General features: G+C 44.3%; 1 protein-coding gene across 2 annotated transcripts; it reads left to right on the top strand.

Moving 5' to 3' along the window:
* Positions 1–4376: 4376 nt before the first annotated feature.
* Esp (Epidermal stripes and patches) lies at positions 4377–20103 on the top strand. 2 transcript variants are annotated; one of them, XM_089734179.1, is made up of 8 exons: positions 4377–4637; positions 16726–16808; positions 16892–17517; positions 17604–17784; positions 17922–17939; positions 18137–18466; positions 18551–18691; positions 19052–20103. In XM_089734179.1, exons 2-8 carry the CDS (start codon positions 16727–16729, stop codon positions 19564–19566), a joined length of 1893 nt encoding a protein of 630 aa, XP_089590305.1. In that variant the 5' UTR covers positions 4377–4637; position 16726; the 3' UTR covers positions 19567–20103. The 2 variants fall into 2 exon arrangements, with proteins under 2 accessions (XP_089590305.1, XP_089590306.1); XM_089734180.1 differs by lacking the exon at positions 17922–17939 and having other exon boundaries at positions 4379–4637.
* Positions 20104–21662: the final 1559 nt, after the last annotated feature.

The following is a 21662-nucleotide window of genomic DNA, read 5'->3' on the forward strand; positions in this document are numbered from 1 at the left end:
GTACTTTATACGGGAACATACTAGCAACTGCTAACAGCGGGAGCCGGGCGGGTGGATCGTTCATCCTGTTCTAAAGACAAGCCGTAATGTGTTCAGGCTCGTCAGCAGCTACTTTCCACCCAGTGGCACAACGCGCGGTAGACGTGCTCGCCCACAGGCGACGTGCTGTGCATTCAATAATACCAATGCTGATTCTAATAATCGTCTCTCATAATTACCACGCCATGATTCATAAATATTCATTATTTTACAAAGTCATCATGTACTTCACACGCGCGCTGCGCCGTAGGTTTTGGCTTCGAGCCGGTGCACGTACTTGTCTTCAATTTTCTGACTATTTCTTTATTGTCTTTGAATTTAGACGATCATACGACCCACGTGATGGTGGCGGTCCCGCCCGCTGTACAAGAGGCGCCGCCGAACCGCTGCCTACCGCTGAGAACTCACCTATGCCTATCACCTATGCTATTCTATGTTTTCTTGCTCTAAAAACTCTTTTGTTCTGTGCGCGGTGTGAGAACTCGCATTGTCGTGATGGAGGATGATGCGGCGGTTGCAGTTCTCTTTACGGAGTTCAGAAACGACCTGTGGCAAACAAATGCTAGCATACCATTCTGCATTAACCGTTCTTTGTCCCTCAAGAGGAATAGTCGTAACATGGCCGGTTTTGGAGACAAACGTGGCCACCATTTTTTTTGCAACACTCCGTGAACGAACAATTTTTGTTGGCTTTAACTCATTTTCGAACACCCAAACTCGTGATTGGTTTTTTGTTTCGGGTTCGTACGCGTATATCCAGGATTCGTCACCTGATACAATGTTGTATACAGCATTTGAAGAACCTGCGTGGAATCTTTCGAGAGTTCTGACGCACCAAGTAACGCGAGCCGCTTTTTGCTCTTCACAGAGCGAATGCGGTATCCATCGGGAAAACAACTTTTTTACACCTAATTGTTCATGCAAGATTATTTGTATTTGACTCATGCCAATGTCTAAAGTTGCCTAAATTTCGCGGTATGTCACATGTCGATCTTCCTCAATCAGCTTACGCACAGCATCAACGTTTTCTTGGGTGACTGCAGTTTTTGGACGACCTTGACGGGGATCATCACTGAACTTGACACGTCCAGTCCACGGCTTCATCACCAAATTCAGAAATCATCCGGTCAACACACTGTTTTTGTGTTAAACCACTTCGAAAGTCATAATAAATCATCGCTCTTGAATTTTCTCGAGTCAATTCCATTTTCTCAACGACTAAACAAGTTTGACAAAACCTCGTGACAAGACCGAGAATCTTTTTTTAAATAAATAAATGGTATTCGATTTTTAGAACCAAGGAGTTTTCAATTAAAAAGATTTTAATATGACAGGAACAGTGGAAATATTCCATTCCCGATACTTTTAGTGCAGCCCTCGTATACAAAAATAGACTCTCAAATATGTACTTGAATATTATTTATTTGTTTTGCGTCGCAATCTTCACACAGATCGGCAGTACATCAACCGTACTGATGGCTACTTGAGATAGACACCACCGACTACCGCCAACTCTGTTTCGTTCTATTCAGATAGCATGTAGTAATTCAATCAAGTGACGTTACATTACATCACCGCAGCTGCTACTCAACTTGAGAAACTCTGTGTTGAAGTGCCGCTATCTGGCGAAACTGAAACAACTTTCTTTAGACTTAGAAATTTATTGAAGAGATACGATGATATGATATTTTTTTTTGCTTTGATTGGTACTACTTACTACCTCCAGTAATAAACACCTCCGTGCACCTCCCTCGACATTACAGTTTAGTTTCTGTTTAATTGAGTTGGTGTTGCAAACGTAAGCAGTCGATTTGATTGTAATTACGTTAATTGAACCGGCCGCTGGCAATCAATTTGCCTTGAAGCGAACGAAATTGGTAGATTTGTAGCCGGCTGAGCTAATCCCAGATCGTAACGTTACCGGAGCGAAATATTGTACTCTACGAGTATTAGTGTAGGCACCAGACTAACTAGTCTAGTCGCAACACCTCGTGCACGACCATTGTTACAGAAGATAAGGATATAGAGTTATTAAATAAATGTTCCTTCGGTGCATCAAAATTACTGCATGTCTTATAGATGTAACAATACTCATCTGTGTTTGCAGATAAGATGAATCTGCTAATAAAGTAAACCTTTTCTAATTCTGTCTGTGTCACAAAAATGCTAACAAAAACATGAACAGTAAAAATGCAGGGTATTGCTCGCATCGTACGCAGCTGCTGCTGTGAATGGGGTAACCCCGCCCGGGGAAGCCCGCGCTGTCCCCTGGCGAGACAGGGAACGGTAAGTGTGTAAAGTTCACACCGTGTGGGTCTGCAGGCCGGCGCCGGCGCCGTCAATCTACTCCTTTTGCTAATTCATTGAAGGCTCTTTTCTAGAGTATGCAAATTGGAAAATTGTACAAGTTTGTGTTTTGTCACACCGCACACGATGACACAGGGTTGTCGCCTGTCGCTTCCTTCGTAGTGGAAGTCGTTTGGGGGCGCACGAATACGTCATCGCGTCAGGTCTTACGCGTTACGCGTATTTCAATTAATTGAGGTAGACAAAAACTCACTTGGAAAAATATCTACGTATATCTATACCTTTTTCTCAAGCAGCAGCACCTGTGTGCTTAGAGCGAGTTATTTAGTGTTCTCGGTAGCGTAAGCGTTAAAAAACTTGCACCAAGCACACTAGTCTCAGGACTACAGAGTCCTCTTTGGATCATGGGCCGATACCTGCTCGTCGCTAGAACTTGTCACATGGTCTGTTCAAGATACTAGTCAATATCTAGATTGTTCTGTAACGATCATAACCAACTTTTTTCAACATCTCTTTCGGTTATGGCGGTTAAGGACCTCTGACCAATCAAAAAAATCATCTGCGAGCTTCCTATCTGGCACAGAGTTGTAGTTAAGTGCTAGTGGCACGTGTGCACACAAATACATAAATAATAACATGGTTATTCTGAGTTGAGGGAGCTGTGTCGACCACTGCGACGACACTCTATTGTTGCGACGTTCCTACTTGCAGGCATCTTGCTGGTGCACAGCCCTTGTATAATACTCGTACTCCGACCCCATGCCTTAAGACGAGTCTCAAGGAGAGATTAAAGTTTTGAAGCAATACTTAATTGAAATGTACAGGTTCGACTCCGTTACAGTTCCGTTATCTGTACAATACGTGTACTTTATATTCGTGTGTCTATTGTAATACATAAACACGTAGGTACATGTATGCTAACATTAGAATTGTTGTAATATTAATACTTAATAAAAGTAGTGATCCGCGAAGCTTAGGCAAGTCTCTCACGTCATTTCGGATCCTCCCGATCCACTAACGGTGCTTTTAGGTACTTTAAGCACCGGTCACCGTTCAAGGGCTCGACGAGTAAATTAACCCTCAGACACAGCCCACTGAGTTTCTCGCCGGATCTTCTCAGTGGGTCCCGTTTCCGATCCGGTGGCAGATTCTGCGAAGCACGGCTCTTGCTAGGGTTCGTGTTGGCAACGTCATCAGATTTGAGCCCCGTGAGCTCACCTACTAGTTAAGGTTACGCTATATATATACCCTATATAATTATACCAAATAATATACCTATTTAAAGGAAACATTAGAATTAAAACATTGCTGCCATTGCTGCTATCTTCGCCTGCTCTCTTCGTTGCATTGTTATTGTCGATAGTCGATAGTGCCCAACGCGCGCTGCAACGACCTGCGCACTGTCGAATGCTCTCTTCTATCGTAAGACATTTTGTTTACTGTACATCCTATCTATCATTACTACCTATTTTATCAAATGATACATTATAACATTGAGTTGTTGTGTGATTGAGATTACTGGTGGTAGAACCTCTTGTGAGTCCGCGCGGTTAGGTACCACCACCCTGCCTATTTCTGCCGTGAAGCAGTAATGCGTTTCGGTTTGAAGGGTGGGGCAACCGTTGTAACTAACTACTTAAGACCTTAGAACTTAAATCTCACGGTGGGTGGCACATTTACGTTGTAGATGTCTATGGGTTCCAGTAACCACTTAATATCAGGCGAGCTGTGAGCTCGTCCACCCATCTAAGCTATAAAAAAAGTGTTGTCGCAAAGTCAGTCACGAAGTGGTCTTCACGAGTGAGTATGGACTGGTGCGGAGTAGCGTGCCACACAATATATTATGACGTGACATCTGAACGCGGCAGCCAGAGAGAACACATAGACTGCACCTAGGGTAGTATAACTCAACCCCTATCGGCATCTAGATGTGCGTCGTTCTCGATAGCCATCAGGCCGAGGTGTGTGAAAGGGGTGAGGTCGGGTCGGGGGGAGGTCGCAACCTCCGCGCAGCGCATCTCTGCTCCTCGGAAACAGTCGGAGTCGGAGCCAGGCGGCATTCGGCATTCGGCAGTTCGTGTTCAACAATATTCGACAGTCGGGCAGCGTCAGGCGTCAGTCGCGCTCGAGCCGCGTACCGCGACGCGCGTGTTCATTGCTCTGTATTTGCACCTCGCTCTCACGACGACCGGCGACCCGCGTAATCCGACCCCGTGCAACCGCGGCATGTCCAGCTGACACCGGAAACATCGCTCCCATCGGCCCATCTCTTCTGGACGACCAGCCCCCAAGTGAGTGTCTCTGCCCGCTGTTTGTCGTCTCCTTACCGTCACAGCACCGGCTTCTTCGGAATAGGGATCGTCAACAAAAACGAACAAATATTAATTGAAAACTAACTGTAACACATACCTGACGTTTCGGAGAAAGTCCTTGTCCGTCAAATCGTCAGGTAGTCGATCTGACACCGGCCCGCCGCGATCCGATGGGGTACGCCGGGGCCCGATCGGCAGATACCGATGTAAAAAATATTTTATTTGTGTTCAGAATTGTGTCATGGTCGGCCTCGCATCCCTCCGCTCTGTACCACCTGTACATTTGGAGCTCGGTCTGTTCGCAAGATGCAACTAGTAGTTCCTTATGAGTTTTATCGTATGTGTTCAAAAGGTATATTATTATGTGAGGTGTGTGTGTGTGTGTGTGTGATGTGTAAAAGGTAAAATTTATTATTTATTAATTGTAGAAAAAATAAAAGATAGTCGTAGTCCCTGTTGCTTAATAACGCAAACTTCCCAATATGGACCGAGTTAGGGCACAGATTATTAATACCTAGGTACCTAGTCGCTACAGATGTAGATGGCCATCTTTGAGAAAAGAGGCTGTTACTTCGTCACAAATATCTAGTAGAAGTATGAAGGTTTGCGTTATTCGCTAACCGACTCGCAGCCGCGGCTCGAACACTTTCACACGCCACACGCTCTTGTTTGTTGTTCTCACATATAAACCCGCCGCGGACAACACGTGCTGTCTGTGTGCACACATCGCGTTGTACCATTATTCTTCATTCAGACATTCAATACTAGTATTCGATATTTTATAGCGAATAACGATATTATTATGTATTCCTCGCCACCAGAACCACTCACAAACCATTTCACTTTAAAAATAATAAAAAAATTGTCATTATGGTCTAATCTCATAAGAAGGCATAACACTCGCTCGGTAGATTCCGCTTCGACTCTGTTCTGTCAGCGCTTGCTCAGAATCGTATATTTCAAAAACAACTAGGATATATTATTATGCAATTCAATTGCATTTATTTGAACATCGTAGTATTTTATAATTATTTTCAGCAGGAATGAACAGCGAAGTAGTAACGATTTGTTTTGGCATGTATTTAACGCGGCGACAAACTAATCTCGTTTAGGATTTTAAAAATAATTAAAACGGGTAGCAAAAATAATGGGTTAGGCAGCTACAGCAAAATAGCATTTTAAGTATAAAGTAGCAACTTTATATTGTATTCTATTCGCTATATTCGCTTTATTTAAATTTAAATTGGCAGTGATTTTTTGGTGAAGCAACTGAATTTATTTAGGCGACAACTTGGCGGCGAATAGGTATAAAGTAGAGAATAGGCCTTTATATATTATACAATGCGATTTTTTATAAAATTAACGGAGATGAGAATAAAATATGCACATAGTTATAAAAAACATACTCTTTGCGACATTTTATAAGGTCTAAATAATGCAAATTGCGTCATGCAAAAAATATTATTGGTCTATACTTTTTTTTTTTAATGGTAAACAGTAAAAGGCACAAAAGTAGAACAATTATCTTTATTTATTTATGAAACATTATAAATGAAAGAAGCTATATCAAGGTAGATAAAAAGTACTACAACTAACAAAAAAAGCTATTGCAATATTAATGCAGGCTTTGATTTAGTAGGGCGCCCACGTTTTCTTTTGAGTCCAATCGGAATCAATTTTGCCTCTATAGGTGAAGTGGTTAGTTTTAGCCGTATGGCTAGACCCAATATATGTTTACAGATGTATATTTTAAAGAATTGAGGACAAGTGCATGTGCCTTGCTTCCATCCTGCATTAGGTAATTCGGTTTTCCAAAATGCGAAGTTTTTTTCTTTGAACTCATCAAATGTATGCCATGATTCATCATATGTCATGCCCGTAGCCTTAACTTCTTCATTAGGTACTAAATATACTTTTTTATTACAATCAGATATTAAAGTCTTTACTTTAACATTCTGTTTTGCCCAACAATATCCTTCTGTCCATTCTTTTAATTCAATATTATGAGTTTCTGGGAATGAATTTTCATTGATATCATTAGACCACTGTGTAACCATCTCGCTTGCCACAGTAAGGAATCGTGATAAGGGAAAGCGTTCCCGCATCGTATTATGATCTTTGATTGACTTGTTGAAAGCTTCCAAAGCATTGTTAGTAGTCGGTGAAGGAGTTGCTGCTGCTCCTAAGAACCAGTTAGGATTTTTGATCAGCCATTCTTGTTCGAAATATTTTATAAATGAAGTCTTTGAAGCATGTTTCACAATAAAAGCTTGTGATGCAGCATTGAAAATTTCCTGTGACGAGGCGTCATGTAAAGCATATATATCCTGCATAATGTATTTCCTGTTTTTTTTATCCACCGTTTGCTCGACTTTTTTCTTAATATTTTTTATGGCGTGCGCCCAACACATGCGTACCGTGGTATCAAAACCAAATACTTCCAAGAAAGCATTTTTAATTGCTGGAGCTGCATCACTCACTAGTACTTTTGGTTTGAAATCGAGGTCAAACAAAGAGTCAATCTTCTCCTTTAAACCCCTAAAAACCATTTCAAAGTCTTCTTGCTTCTCATTTGTTGAAACTGCTAAACAAAGCGGATAGAATTTCCGGTTTTTGTTTGTTGTTCCTACTATCAAAACAGGGAAACCTTGCCAAATTAACTTGTAGGTGGCATCCGCGTGCAAAACATCAATAGAACTTGTAAATTTCAATAACTTTTTTGTTGTCAAAACGAACCTGAAAATAGGTTGGTCACTCTCCAATATCCAGTACTTCATAATAAATGGTTCATCTTCGTCTTCGGGAATGTTTTCGTGGTCATGTATCCACTTTTCTAATTCGCCTAAGTAGGTAAATAGTAGGTTGCCCAAATTTAATTCGCCGTCTGTCACTTAAATAATTATTGAGTTGTATTTTTGTAGGCAACTTAATTCCATCGATCTTTTGAAGAGCAGCTAATATAGCTTTTGGCTTTAAGTGCAGGTCAAATAGTTTGTTAATTTTAATTTTAGTTTGATCATTAATACCGTAATCGTCTCGTGCCCCAATGTCATTATGATTATGATCAGCTTCCGTACGATAAACAAAAACACAGTCGGATCCACATTCAAACAGCAAATACAGCGCTGCCGCGCACTGTGGTCCCTTCTTCCGTACTTTGGTACATCTGTAAAATCGTTTTTGTCCCTCTTCTGTCATTCGTGTGAATGTCCAAGACCAAGTTTTTTCTGAATTCACAAAATCTTCTGCCTCTTTTAAGTTGGAAAATTTATAATAAAATACCCAAAGTTTGTTATGTCCTCGTACACGCTTCGGTTTTGGTTCTTCTTGACCCTCTTGTTCTGATTCACTTGAGCAATAATCCGGTACTCCATCATCACAATTCATCACACGACTGGACATCACAGGTCCTGCTAACTTCAACTGATTCATTTCTGCATTTAAACGTAGCTTTGATTCCCAAAATACGTAAAAAACTATTTTAGAAAAAGTTTACGAGTCCTTATGCGCTTGAATAGTACAAACAATAACAAGTAGTAGCGAGTCCTGTGACGATCGGCCGTCGTCGCTTCCTATTGGCTGATAGCGCGCTCCACCTCCCGCGCCGCGGCCTCCGCTTTGTTTCTATGCAACCAACACATTTGTCGATTTTTTCAATACTTTACAATTCTACAACAAAAATTCTCATATCCTAATACTTAAAATTGGGACCCGTTTTAATTTTTATAGCTGCTTGAAATTACTGCCCGAAAGTGTATTTTTATTTGGAAGCCAATAGTTACTACAATACAATATTTGATATCCCACTGTTAATATTAGCTGCCAAGTCATTATTTTTAATACTTCACATATTATTTCATTTCTCCTGTTTAATATATTTACTATCTTATAGTGGCAGCCGTTATTTAGTTATTATAGATCTTATGTTTTGTAGCTCATTATAATATAATTGTTGCTAAAATATTTAACCACTACCAAATGATTTTTTTTGGAACCATGTAGTTAATCGCCAAATAAGTTGTTAGTCGCCGCATTAATAATTTGCCATTTGTTTTTATTTTGTTAATTAAAGTTCGTTTTATTAGCTACGTATCTACTGAGCCATCGACTACAGCGGGCGGTCGAGTGGTGAGGAGCCACCGCTGCGACCTGACGGGACAGCTCTCCCTCCTCCACCGTTCGCGATAACAACTTTAGGACAAATCTTACAAAAAACTGTCCTTTCACAAATTATAATAAATCATTCCGACTAATAATTGATTACTCACGCAGACCATGTCTGTCACGCAGGGTAGGTCAATATAATAAGACCCGCGTTTCCTCGTTTGTATTTAGTTTGAGATCTGCGCGGTAAACTCAGGAGGTATATACTCACTTTACATAAAGTCAATTCATTGAAGAGTTTCTTGTTTAAAACTCGACGCGCGCGGACAGTGGTGGGACTCATCTCGACGGGTACACGAGCACCGGCGTGCCGGCTACTAACTACAACCTACTAACTGCGAATAATTTTCTGCATCAAATTGCGAATCATACGACAAACGACGATAACAGTAGCTATTACAATCTCACCCGTTCTTATCAATAATATTCGTAATATGAAAATTCCATCATATACCTACCCGTGTTCGACAATACGTTCTTTATAATACGATACGTTTGTGTATAGCCTTTTATTTACCGTGTAATGTATATAAGCACGCAACGAACTAAAATAGAACTACTTCCTCTTATCCTACGGAAATGAATTTTGCTTTAGATTCGATAACAACGCATGTTTGTAGTGAGCAAAACCTGAGCGGCACCGCATTCATTTTGCGTAAGGGACCCCTTCAACGGTCAACGACACAGACACGAGATGTATCGTGATACTGTTGTTGCACTCGAGTAACGGCCCGCCCACCGGCAGTACGGGCGCGATGCACGCACTCCGTAATATAACCAGAGCCGCTTCTAATGTCTGGCACAACGAAAGGGACGCCTGGGCTGTTGTGGCTGTTGTGTTAGGCAACTTGGCGAGGTGGGCCACAGCATTGGTTTTTTATTACTTAGATGGGTGGACGAACTCACAGCCACCTGGTGTTAAGTGGTTACTGGAGCCCATAGACATCTACAACGTAAATGCTCCACCCACCTTGAGATATAACTTCTAAGTCTCAAGTATAGTTACAACGGCTGCCCCACCCTTCAAACCGAAACGAATTACCGCTTCACGGCAGAAATAGGCAGGGTGGTGGTACCTACCCGTGCGGACTCACAAGAGGTCCTACCACCAGTAAAAATTGTTATCATTTAATGGTTTTGATAAGACGTCCGGTGCATTCGTACCGAGCGATGCAACTGTGTTCGAATCCCGCCGCCGGTACTAAATTTCTAATGAAATACTTACTTAAGAATTGTTCACGATTGACTTCCATAGTGAATCAAACCTGCAAAATGATAATTTGTGTTATTACTGGAGGTAGGTCGCGTGGCAATCAGGCGCTCCGGTGTGAATGAAGAAGGGCACAGTTGTGATACATCTCTCGCGCTAGGTGGATTTTTTTTATAGCCTTTGCGTAGAAATCTCACGCTCTAGGAAGATCAAGTACTCGGGAGTACCCTGCGAGTGCCTTGGACGCATCCAGGACATTCCACCCACACATAAAGTATGTCCGTAACCGCACCGCCTTTATTCGCGGTAGTCTTTATCCCATTATTTACAAGCGGAGTAAAATGTCTTTTCATGAGAAACGCGAGTGTGGTGCTCCCTACGCGGCCCGCGCACACCTAGTCACCCTCCAAACCATCGAACGAGTACCTACGCCTCGAACTCGGAACAGAGTTCAACGTGCAAGCTAAACATACATCAACCCGCTGAGTTTCTCGTCGGATCTTCTCAGGGGATTGCGATTTCGATCTGGTAGTGGATTCATTCGGAAAGTAGCTCCTCTTGAGTCTATGGGCCCCGGGAGCCGGCTTATAGCCAGAAGAGCTGTGATCTCGTTGGTCCATTTTGTATTACGAGTATATTAACGTTGGAATAAAATTGCGTTTTCTGAATCTCCTCGTAGGTATTAACAGTAGGTAGTAAAGAGCACCACCTTATAGCCTTAAAGTCCCGTTGAAATAGCTAGTGTCCAATAATATTGACAAATGGTTGCCGCCCGTCCAACACTAGTAACGTGACCATCAGTCCTTGCCGAGAGACATGCCGACGCCGCGACGCCGCGACGGCACGGCCGGCAGCCCCCGCGCCTCGCGCGCCCGGGCGAAGTCGTCGTTGCGCCACCCTTGTCACTGCCGGAGCGGCGCCGGCGGCCGCTTCGTGCGTGGTTTATCTGTCGGAGCCTCCATCACCGCGCCGCACTTGCGATTAGCGTCATTTACATTCAAACGTTTTGTTCTCTTTGTTGTAATCTGGCTACTTTAGATAACTTTAGCTATGTCAGTGCTCGTCTCTGATAGTGATTCATATGACGGTGACGTCAGCCAGTGCAGTGAGCCGCGGGGCCGCCCGATCCGCCTCGCGTGCCCTGACGTCGGTCGCCTTACCTCACCATTTGTGGAAACAAGCCGACCTGAATGCGTCCACTAAATAAATTACTACATTTCAGAATATTGTTATGCTCAAATAACAAACAACGCGTCCTGTGTCTCAAGCGACGAGGGTGCAAGTGTGCGAGCAGCGGGCCGCGGCTAGAGCTGAGTAGAGCTGTAGCGCCGTGCAGCTGTGCTGTTAGGACACAATTTCCTTTTTAATAATTACCAGCACAATAAACGAAAGTATGTTGGCGCTGAAATGAATCTGAAGCTTGAGGTGATTATGGTCGAATTTCGCTCGTCGGGAGAACACTTGTATAAAATGTGTAATATTGAACGAGTCAACTATAAAATAAACGAGGACAACGCAATCAAGCGAGTGTTGTCTCTGAAACCAGTTTGTTTACCCGAGCAGAGAGCAGAGAGAACGCGTCACCGGCGCGCCACTCCCGCCCTGTACTCTGTACCCAGCTTCCAGCTACAGAGTACAGTTCAGTACAAGCCACACTCACTAGGCGCTCCGACGGGCCGCGGACACATCGTGCGTAATGCAACGCACAAGCACCACGTCACGGCACGACCTCATCATTAAAAACTAATAAAGAATGATACAGTACTTCATATACAACTAAGATTGACGCATGACAACAGAAATGCGGGAACACAATATTCACCAACAGCTACAACAGCTACATCTACAGCTATATGAAGAACATCGATTTCTTGAAACCATTCTTCAAACGCCAACCACGACTGTTCCGAGATTCATCACAATCTGATCAACGTTTCGGGGACTCAAAGGGGACAAATATTGATTTTTATGTAGAAGAAATTAATCATTTAGAGCTTCAATATATCGATGAGCCTTATATTAGATACTAGCGGCGCGCTCCGGCTTCGCTCGGGACTTTAAAAAATATTTCAACGATATTTAAAGTTGTTTTATTTTTTTAAATACAAGAAAACTGATTGCGGCATAACTATAATAGCAAGACATATGCTGTCGCGACACGTTTTGTAAATAATAATGTGTTCTACAAAGTCGTAGTACATTATTTTATTCTATCAACAATAGTTCTAGCAGTGCACGCGATGTAAAGAATATTTTAGGTAATTTATTTACACCTTTGATCACATTATTGAATTTTTAGTACGGATCCCTAATTTTTTCCAAAAAAATTATATCCTATGTCACTCGGGAATAGTGTAGCTTCCAAACAGTGAAAAAATTTTTCAAATCGGTTCAGTTTGTATTGAATAGGCTCCGAAACTAGCCTATTCAATACAAACAAACAAACCAAGAATTCTATCCTCTTTATAATATTAAGTATAGAAGTATAGACTTACCTAACCAAGATACTAAAGTGTCCTGCTGTCGACGAGGTAACTTACTCCGCCGTTTATTATAAAAGTTACATACCTAGCTCACAGATTTTCACTATAATCCTTTGGTATATTTAAACAAATAATTAGTCATAAAAAAAGCTTAAAAAAGGTTAAAGCTATTGCATAGCATTTTTTATCAACTTATGTAATTATAAATGGACAATAATAATTTAATATTAAAACAACAATAAAATAAGATCCGGCGAGAAACTCAGTGGGCTAACTTTCAATGAATCTGCTACATTGTGAGTATTCCATTTTGACCGCGCACTCACTAGAGGGCGCTACATGGGATAGAGACACGCCTTAAGATGCTAGTTCTAACTCTCATTCGCCCAGAATCAACGGCTTAGTTAGTTTATTTTTAATGCCATTCCAATCATTGAACCAGTAGTAGGAGTAGTAATAAAATTCTTCGACTAAGCGATGTGATATAATTTTCTATTTTACAATTTTGTTTGTCACCGATAGATGGCGCTTGACGCAAAAGCTGAATCGCGCTATCGTTGTGTTACCCACCAAAATTATATCACATATTTTGATAGTGCATAAATCGGTGTTCAGACTTCTTACTTTAAACACTACACAAGCGCAACGTGTGAATGTGTTGAACGCGAGCTTCATAGTAGGCGCAGTGAGGGGTGGAAGGTTATTTTCGTTACGGAATTTCATGATTCCGCTCTTAAGGCCCGCGATAAAATCTATGCAATAGCTTAAAAAGTCAAAAACATCCTCTCTTCATTTGGGCCAAACTACAGACGTGTGCGTAGTTTCATTAAAATCGATTAATTAATTAGAAGTACATCATGAAGTAACAACAACATAAACATATATAACATATAAATATAGGTAATTCCTTGTCTTGTTTGACAGACTTATTGCTTGGCGATTGGCTAAATTTAATACTTCAGTAGTGCTAAGGCTTTCAAAGGTCTGAACGTCCACTTTTAGAAATTTTACTCCCAAATGATGAACGATTGTAGGGTAGTTCATGTTTTTTTTTTTCGTTTGCTTTTAAATGCTCAAAATTTCATCTGTCTGCTGTCTGCAAAATAATTAATTAAGAATTAATTACATATATAAAGCCGATCTTCAAACTATTACGCCTAAGAGGGTGTATAAATAAGACACATAATAATATGTGCATGTAGTTAATTGTAGTGAACATACTTTCAGCACTGTAGCCTCATTGATCCGTGTGAAGCTGGCCGGCTCGCTAGTTACTTTATAAAATTAATCTTATAATGGTAGAGGTCAATTTGATATTTCAAAAATTTGCTAATATCTTCTGAGTCGCAGGTGTTGCGCTATTGTCTGCTCGCTCGGGAGGCGGCCGCGGCGGCGTCGATAACGCGGCTCTGTATCTGCGGCGTCCTACATACATGCACCTCATTAATAATAGATCAATACATATTATTATGAAATTGTAGTTTTACAGTACTGGCCCTTTCAAACGTAACGGACGTGTGGCATACGTAGGAATACATTCTAAATTTCAATGAAATTTATTTTAGAAATATGGAATTATATTTTCAAATTCAGTCATTTGTTTATTGATTACTGTTTTGTTTTTGCTACATTTGTGTCTTTCACGATCATTGTCATCAATGTGGACACGATAAAAATACAAGTAATTATGATAAAGAACAATATATATTGTACTTAAACAGGAATAATAGTTTTATAATTATCTAGTATGGACGGTGATGTGACGCTGCGTCTATGTGCTCCAATGTACTGTGTGGCCCAGAGCTGCGGTAGCCGTCGCGGAACGTGTCCCGGAGTCCGGACCCACGTAACTATTGGAATGGGTTTCAGGAACCGCTATCAACTGGACGCCGCTATATGCCGCGACCGGTCAAAGAAGCCGTTCAAATATTTAAGTATACAAACTTCAACTGGGGGATGGCTTCTGGTTATAAATTAGTGGAATGAGTGGAAAGAATATTGATTGCGAATTCGAAATGTTCTAAGAGCACTGTCGCTACCGTGAGTATATAGTGCCGGGGCGCGGCTTCGTGTTCCACTGGTAATACACGTCACCAACCCACGGGAGAGGTATACAAGTCTGCCTGCTCCTCACATCCCAACCGTGACATGCCACTCGCAACAGCGCTGAAATAACAGGAACTAACTAAAACTAAAAGTCTTGGATGAACTCGTTAAATAATAATATTTATAATGTAGACAACAATTTGTAATATGTACATGCATACATACCTACATATTGTTATGTATGTACGTCAGGTTGCGTACGACGCGACGTATACTTGCGTTGACTACTGTCCGAACTGTATTTATATATATATATGAACACATGCTGAGCATTGAGGAACGTAAAGTGAAATGAGTATCCCTCAGCTCTGAGCGGCTCGTTACCAACAGTACGTTACCAGCAGTAACGTTACAAACACGCTACTTACTCTACACTAAAAGATACGTAATCGTAATTGTTATAATACGTATGTATATTTTTTTATCGAGGACTTGGGAGTTTTGAGTCGTCGCGTACAGATGTAATGCTCAGAAACGGAGCGTCGATGGGCGGGACAAGCACGGCGCTGGACGCGTCCGCACAACCATTCACATTAGTTAATACCTACGTATAAAAGCGAAATACCGGTCACTCATCACGAGATCGGGAACTACCCATCCGATAACCTTTCTGTTTAACATAAATACTTTTGGGGTGATATAGGCGGTCGTAAAGAATGCATTTTGCGTGAATGAATGAATGAATGAAAATGAATTTATCATCCACAATTGCATACGTAGGCACAGCGCAAAGTTACCATGGTAACCGATGCTTTAGAGCTTGTGGCTGACGGAACAGAGAGTGACAGCACAGCTGCTTATTCCGGGAAAATGCAACGTGTTTAATTTTTTCTGAATAACAAATATAATGCAAGTGAAGGCGCGGGCCACGTTTGGTTAATTACATAGTAAACAAAATAAGGCTGGCAGTTGGCAATGTGCCGGCTACAGGTGTGGGTGCGAGTCACATGACTACGCACGCACGCTACGCACACACACACACACACAGCGGCAATGTTCATTTCATGATACATTATGAATAAATACAAATGGCTTGTACACACAGCGTTTCCAGAGCACTGGCGCACTGGCTAACGATTAGCTCCGAATCCAAATTTCATTTGGAAATAATCGGTCAAGACAATATGCAGGAAACAGTCGACTAACTAAGGAGCGACTACGGAAAACGAACGCAGAGCCCGGCTCAGTGGGTCGGTGGCACGAACAGAGGACCGGGGGGCAACGACAGGTCGGAGCTGTCCGCGGGCGCCGGTCCGCTGACACTCACTGTCGGGAACAAGACTAGATCTACAGTTAGGATTGCGGCATAACAGATCAACACGATTCGGTTTATCGGTTCTTAATTTATTAACGAAAAAAGGTACTCAGAATTCAACTTAAGTTTTGTGCCGGTAGCTCTTTGATGTTTAGTGATGCCTTCGGGACCCGGTGTCATTATCATCATCAGCCTATAGCAATCCAATGCTGGACATAGGCCTGTCGAATTGCTCGCCACTGCGCACGATCCTCGGCTTCTCTCATCCAGCTCCTGCCTGTCACCCTGCACAGATCATCATTCCACCGAGCCTGAGGGCACTGCACTTCGTTTCCCCATTCGCGGTCAAGAACGCGTTTTCCCCCAACCGTTATCGGTTGTTCGGCTAGTATGGCCAGCCCATTGCCACTTCAGCTTACTAATGCTGTGCGATGTCGATAACTTTGGTTCTCTCTCATATCACCTTATGCCGCATTCGATCCTTCAGAGAAACTCCGAGCATAGCCCTCTCCATAGCTCGCTGAGCGACTTTAAACTTGGGTGGCATCATCAAAGACCAAAAGTGTATAAAGTCTTGCGTCATGGGTGTTGATAGTTATCTTGATGATATTTAGAGCAAGATTTAGAATGTAAATAGTATTCATGTACATCATTAAAATATGATTGCAACAAGTTTGTGCGCGGTGTGCGGGTCCCGGCTCCTGAGCACTGCGGCACCCACACGCGCCGGACCCGCACACCCGCACTATGACTCGCTCCGCCTTCATCTTTTCGCTCTATCTCTATATCGATTTGATTCGTGGCTTGTCACAGGTACCCGTCCAGTAACATGTGTAATATTATTTGCAGAATGATTCCAAGACGCAAACACAACGCATCCTCGGGCTCCCTGCCGCCTCCCGACGACAAGAACGCCAGCAATGACTACATCCGTGAGTATCCGTGAGCTCTTCTTCTTATCTTGTCTGGACTTGTGTTCGTTAGCGAGTGGTTGAGAGTCGATTGTGTGTTTCAGTGTCGGAGGGAACGTCGTGCGAGCGGCTATGCGCTGCGCTGCGGCGTCGGTTGAACCGCAAGACGCTGCACAAGCGCGTCCCGGTGACGGCGTGGCTGCCGCAGTACAACGCGGAGAAGGCGATCGGCGACCTGATCGCCGGCATCACGGTGGGCCTCACGGTCATCCCGCAGTCGCTGGCATACTCCAACATCGCGGGCCTGCCGCCGCAGCACGGCCTGTACGGCTCGTTCTTGGGCTGCTTCGTGTACATCGTGCTGGGCGGGTGTCGCGCCGTGCCCGCCGGCCCCACCGCCATCGCCTCGCTCTTGACTTGGCAGGTCGCCGGCGGGGTGGTCGAGAAGGCCATTCTGCTGACGCTCCTGGCGGGAATAGTCGAGCTCATGATGGGTGTCCTCGGGCTCGGCTTCTTGATTAACTTCGTATCGGGTCCGGTCTCGTCGGGGTTCACGTCGGCCGTGGCACTGATGATCGCTACGTCGCAGGTCAAGGACATGTTCGCAATTTCAGTCACCGGCGAAACCTTCCTCCAGCAGTGGATCTCTATATTCCGAAACCTGCACGCTGCTGCATTGTGGGACCCCGTCCTCGGCTTCGCCTGCATCGCCTTGCTCCTGCTCTTGAGGGTAACCTTCTCATTATTTATTTATTTATTCATATTGTTCGTAAACTAATTAACCCGTTTCTACTAAACTAATTAAATCTGTTTCAGAAAATTGGAATGATAAAGCTAGGTGGCAATTCTGAAAACGGACCGAACACTCGACAGAAAGTGGTGACGAAGTGCTTGTGGCTGTTGGGGACCTGTCGGAACGCGATCGTGGTGGTGGCTACCGGCGTGCTCGGCTACTGGTTCGTCGCCACCCACGGCTCCTCGCCCGTCCGCCTCATGGGTCCGTGCACTTTCCACTTGTCTTATTCTATTCACTACGATTCCAGTATGCTATACATATGTCTTTTAATTATGCACATAATTATAAGATAACGTAATTTTGACGAGTATTTTTCTTTCCCTTTGCGCGCCTGCCAGGCGAGAATATTCGTGGCGGTCAGTATAGTATCTAGTCAAGTAAATGATTCATCCACATCATCTTCTATCATCCTTAATTTTCGTAATCGATCTCAGTTGAGATTATATTAATTTTTACACAAACATGAGCGTAGTAGTGAGTAGAGAGAGAGTAGAGAGCTAGTAGAGAGCGGAGTCGGATAGAGCGTGTTCTGACACCGGGGTGGTACTTGCAGGTGCGATCCCGTCCGGCGTGCCTCACCCGCAGCTGCCGCCGTTCAGCTACGTGCGCGCCGACAACACGACTGCCGACTTCCTGGACATGGTGTCGGAGCTGGGCTCGGGGCTGCTGGTCATCCCGCTCATCGTGCTGCTGGAGGACATCGCCATCTGCAAGGCGTTCTCTGACGGGCGCACCATCGACGCGACGCAGGAGATGATCGCGCTGGGCGTGGCCGGCATCGCCAACTCGTTCGTGCAGGCGTACCCGGGCGGCGGCTCGCTGGCTCGCTCCGTCGTCTGCAACGGCTCCGGCGTCAAGACCACCTTCAACGGACTCTACACCGGTCGGTGCCCTCGCTGTCCCTCGCTGTCCCTACTCATACAACATCTTCATCTTACTTTTACTAACTACCCATTTTCATTTTAAGGAATTATGGTGATCCTTGCCCTGCAGTTCTTCACGCAGTACTTTGAGTATATCCCGAAGGCCGCTCTCGCTGCCGTCATCATAACTGCGATCCTGTTTATGGTGGAATACAACGTGATCAAGCCCATGTGGAGAGCTAAAAGTGAGTATTCCATCTTGCAGTATAGTATGCAGCTTTATTGTCTGCGCCGACTCCCGCCTGGAGGTGTCAGCGCCAGCTTCTCAATGACGGCTATGTTCCGATGTGCACTGCGAGCACTGAAAGGTGTGACGTCAATTTAGCACTGAGAGCACTTTCAGAGCACACTCGAGAACTGTACACCTGCAGTGTTCACAGTAAAAAAGGCGACAATTTATGACGTCATATTACGAACGAATTTCTCCCAAGTAAGAACACTAAACAGTGTTCGCAGAGTTCACCGGCGTCTTACTCGTCTGGTCGCTTCTCAGATCTGATCCACACAATATCCACGTTATGTTTACTGATCAACGTCATCCTCAGAACTGGATCTCATCCCGGGCGTGGGCACGTTCGTGCTGTGCCTGACGCTACCGATCGAGCTGGGCATCCTGACGGGCGTGGTCGTCAACATCATCTTCATCCTGTACCACGCCGCTCGGCCCAAGTTCTCGGTGGAGATGCTGAAGACGGAGCAGGGCGTGGAGTACCTCATGGTGACCCCGGACCGCTGCCTCATGTTCCCCTCTGTGGACTACGTGCGGCGCCTGGTGACCAAGTTCGCGGGCAGCGGCTCCGTGCCCGTGGTGCTGGAGTGCACGCACATCTACAGCGCGGACTACACCGCCGCCAAGAGCATCGAGCAGCTCACCGCAGACTTCCACGCGCGACGGCAGCCGCTCTACTTCTACAACGTCAAGCCTTCCGTCTGCTCGATCTTCGAGGCGGTCGCGAAGCCCGAGCACTTCGTGGTGTTCTACGAGGACGAGGAGCTGGACCGGCTGCTCGCGGCGGACGAGCGCCTGGCGCCCACCAAGCAGGCGCCTCTCGACGCCTGAGCGGACCGTCTATACGTTACATATTTTCTGAATCGATTTAATATAGGGATGTGATATTTATTGGAGCAGGGGCTGGGAGCGCACGCGCGTTCAGAACGGTCGGCGCGCGTCTCGGCCCGTGATACTCGTCCTACTTCAAAATGGCGATCTATTTATTTATTGATAGTTTACAAAGTACAATTTATTAAGCGTAGTCCTTAGTATTATCTGTACTATAAGTTGCGAAGCTTTAAAGGGCCTATAGAGGGGACGCGAGCGGTGGCGCTCCGGGCCGGCCCCGGCGGCTGTGGGCTCCGCTTCATCTCACTCTGGTACTTATCCATTTTGTGATCCTAAACTAGTATATTAAGTTAAAAAAAAAATATTTTTGAATAAATCACAAAAATAGTATAGATTATAATATAGTACTTAAACATAATGTGATCTGTGTGCATGTGAGTGCATATGTGTGTGTGCATGTGTGCCTAGTTGAGTAGTGAAGATGTCAGTCACAGTTCCAAGAACAATAGTATCTAATAAACTCTTTGAGAGTAAAAATACCCTTGTTTTATTTCCTATCCTTCCTACGTTCATGAGCTTCGACGTTATGAGGAAACCCGAATCGCGCTTAGTTGAAATTCTACACCTAGTGTGACCTAGTACACTCCAACAGAAGCAGCCGTCGCGCGCGGACGTACTCATCGACCGTTCAATCGTCCGAGCTCGGTTCGTGACACATCTGGGGTCCTAGTGTTTTCTCGGTAATTTTTACCTGCGCCCGTTGCGGCCCGGGAACAATAAGACCCTTTTTACAAAGTTGGGGCCTCGCCACAAGGCGAACGCATGTGTTAAGTCCCGGGGCAGCCCCCCCGGCCAGTCAGAAAAAAAAGCTCGCTCCAACCAAAGCCCTGTTCGAAGAATTTCTCCGCGAAATATACCCGACCCTCGGAATAGAATGGACAGAATTTTCAGAATATAAGTCTCAACAGCTTTACGGTAGGCAGCAGCTTGGCTCTGCCCCTGGCATTGCTGAAGTCCATGGCCGACGGTAACCACTGACCATCAGGTGAGCCGTATGCTCGTCTGCCTACAAGGGCAATAAAAAAAAAGTAACATGTGTGCAATTCACACGTGTTAGAAATGAAACCTTCAAAAATTAAAATACAATTATCCTAAATGTCTAAGTATATTATTAGTAAAATTTTGTCATTAGTAAATAATTGTAAATCACCTTTTATAGTATGAGGTAGCGCCCTCTGTTAATTGATATTTTAACTTCACCTAAATTAAAATTCACTACAAGAGTTTTCATACACACGTTAGTATTAAAACATTTCACAGATGGCGATGTGTTAAAAATTAAATACTTTATACGTATGTTTTAAAGTATGTAGGAACTGAGCATTCTGTCTCACTTTTTCTCTCGATCTTTCTCACTTGCTTGCTTCCTACTCTCACTCCATGGCTAGTTGCTTCATGCTACGTTCACCCTGTCTTACCCTCGCTCAATCGGTCTCGATCGCTCTCTCTCTCTTTTTCGATACTTCCGTTGCATACCTGCGTGACGTTACATCTGTAAAAATTTTACCCTCATGCGCCTAAAGAAGTTTCACTTCAAAAAACGACGCGAGGTTTCTGCGGCCTCCGTCGCGCCCGCCGTTCCTGCGTCAACTATAAACGCGCGCAAAACCCCCGCGTCGTTCAGCGCGGCCTACGTGTCCCCTAAACTACCTGCATCAGTCCACAGGTCGCCAGCGGTGGCCTCTTCGTCCTCATCCGACTCTGACTCGGACACGGAGGTCGACCCCTGCCCCGCGGCTTCAGTCTCCAAAAGAGAAAGAAGCGCACCGCGGAGTCCCGAGCTCCAGCGGCCACCAAAATTAGTAAAATCGCGATCGCGTCGCGCCCCCGCCCGTGTCTCCCGTCCCTTCCTCTCCCCGTGCCACGCCATCGTCGCGTCCAGAGGCACAACTTAAAAAACAAACCCCTTCCTCGGTAATCTTAAGGCCAAAAAAATTAATTTCACTAGCGCCCGCAATCTCGCGAGTGGCATCCAAATAAAGGTAAAATCATCCGATGACCATAGAGCCCTCACCTCTTACCTCCGTAGGGAGCGT

This window comes from Bombyx mandarina, chromosome 17, assembly GCF_030267445.1.
Source record: "Bombyx mandarina strain Sakado chromosome 17, ASM3026744v2".
NCBI classification, from domain to species: Eukaryota; Metazoa; Arthropoda; class Insecta; order Lepidoptera; family Bombycidae; genus Bombyx; species Bombyx mandarina.

Coding starts and splice junctions, on each gene's coding strand:
- Esp (XM_089734179.1), top strand. CDS start 16,727: ATGATTCCAAGACGCAAACACAACGCATCCTCGGGCTCCCTGCCGCCT. Junction 17,518..17,603: donor CCTTGCTCCTGCTCTTGAGG/GTAACCTTCTCA, acceptor AATCTGTTTCAG/AAAATTGGAATGATAAAGCT. Junction 18,467..18,550: donor CTTCAACGGACTCTACACCG/GTCGGTGCCCTC, acceptor TTTCATTTTAAG/GAATTATGGTGATCCTTGCC.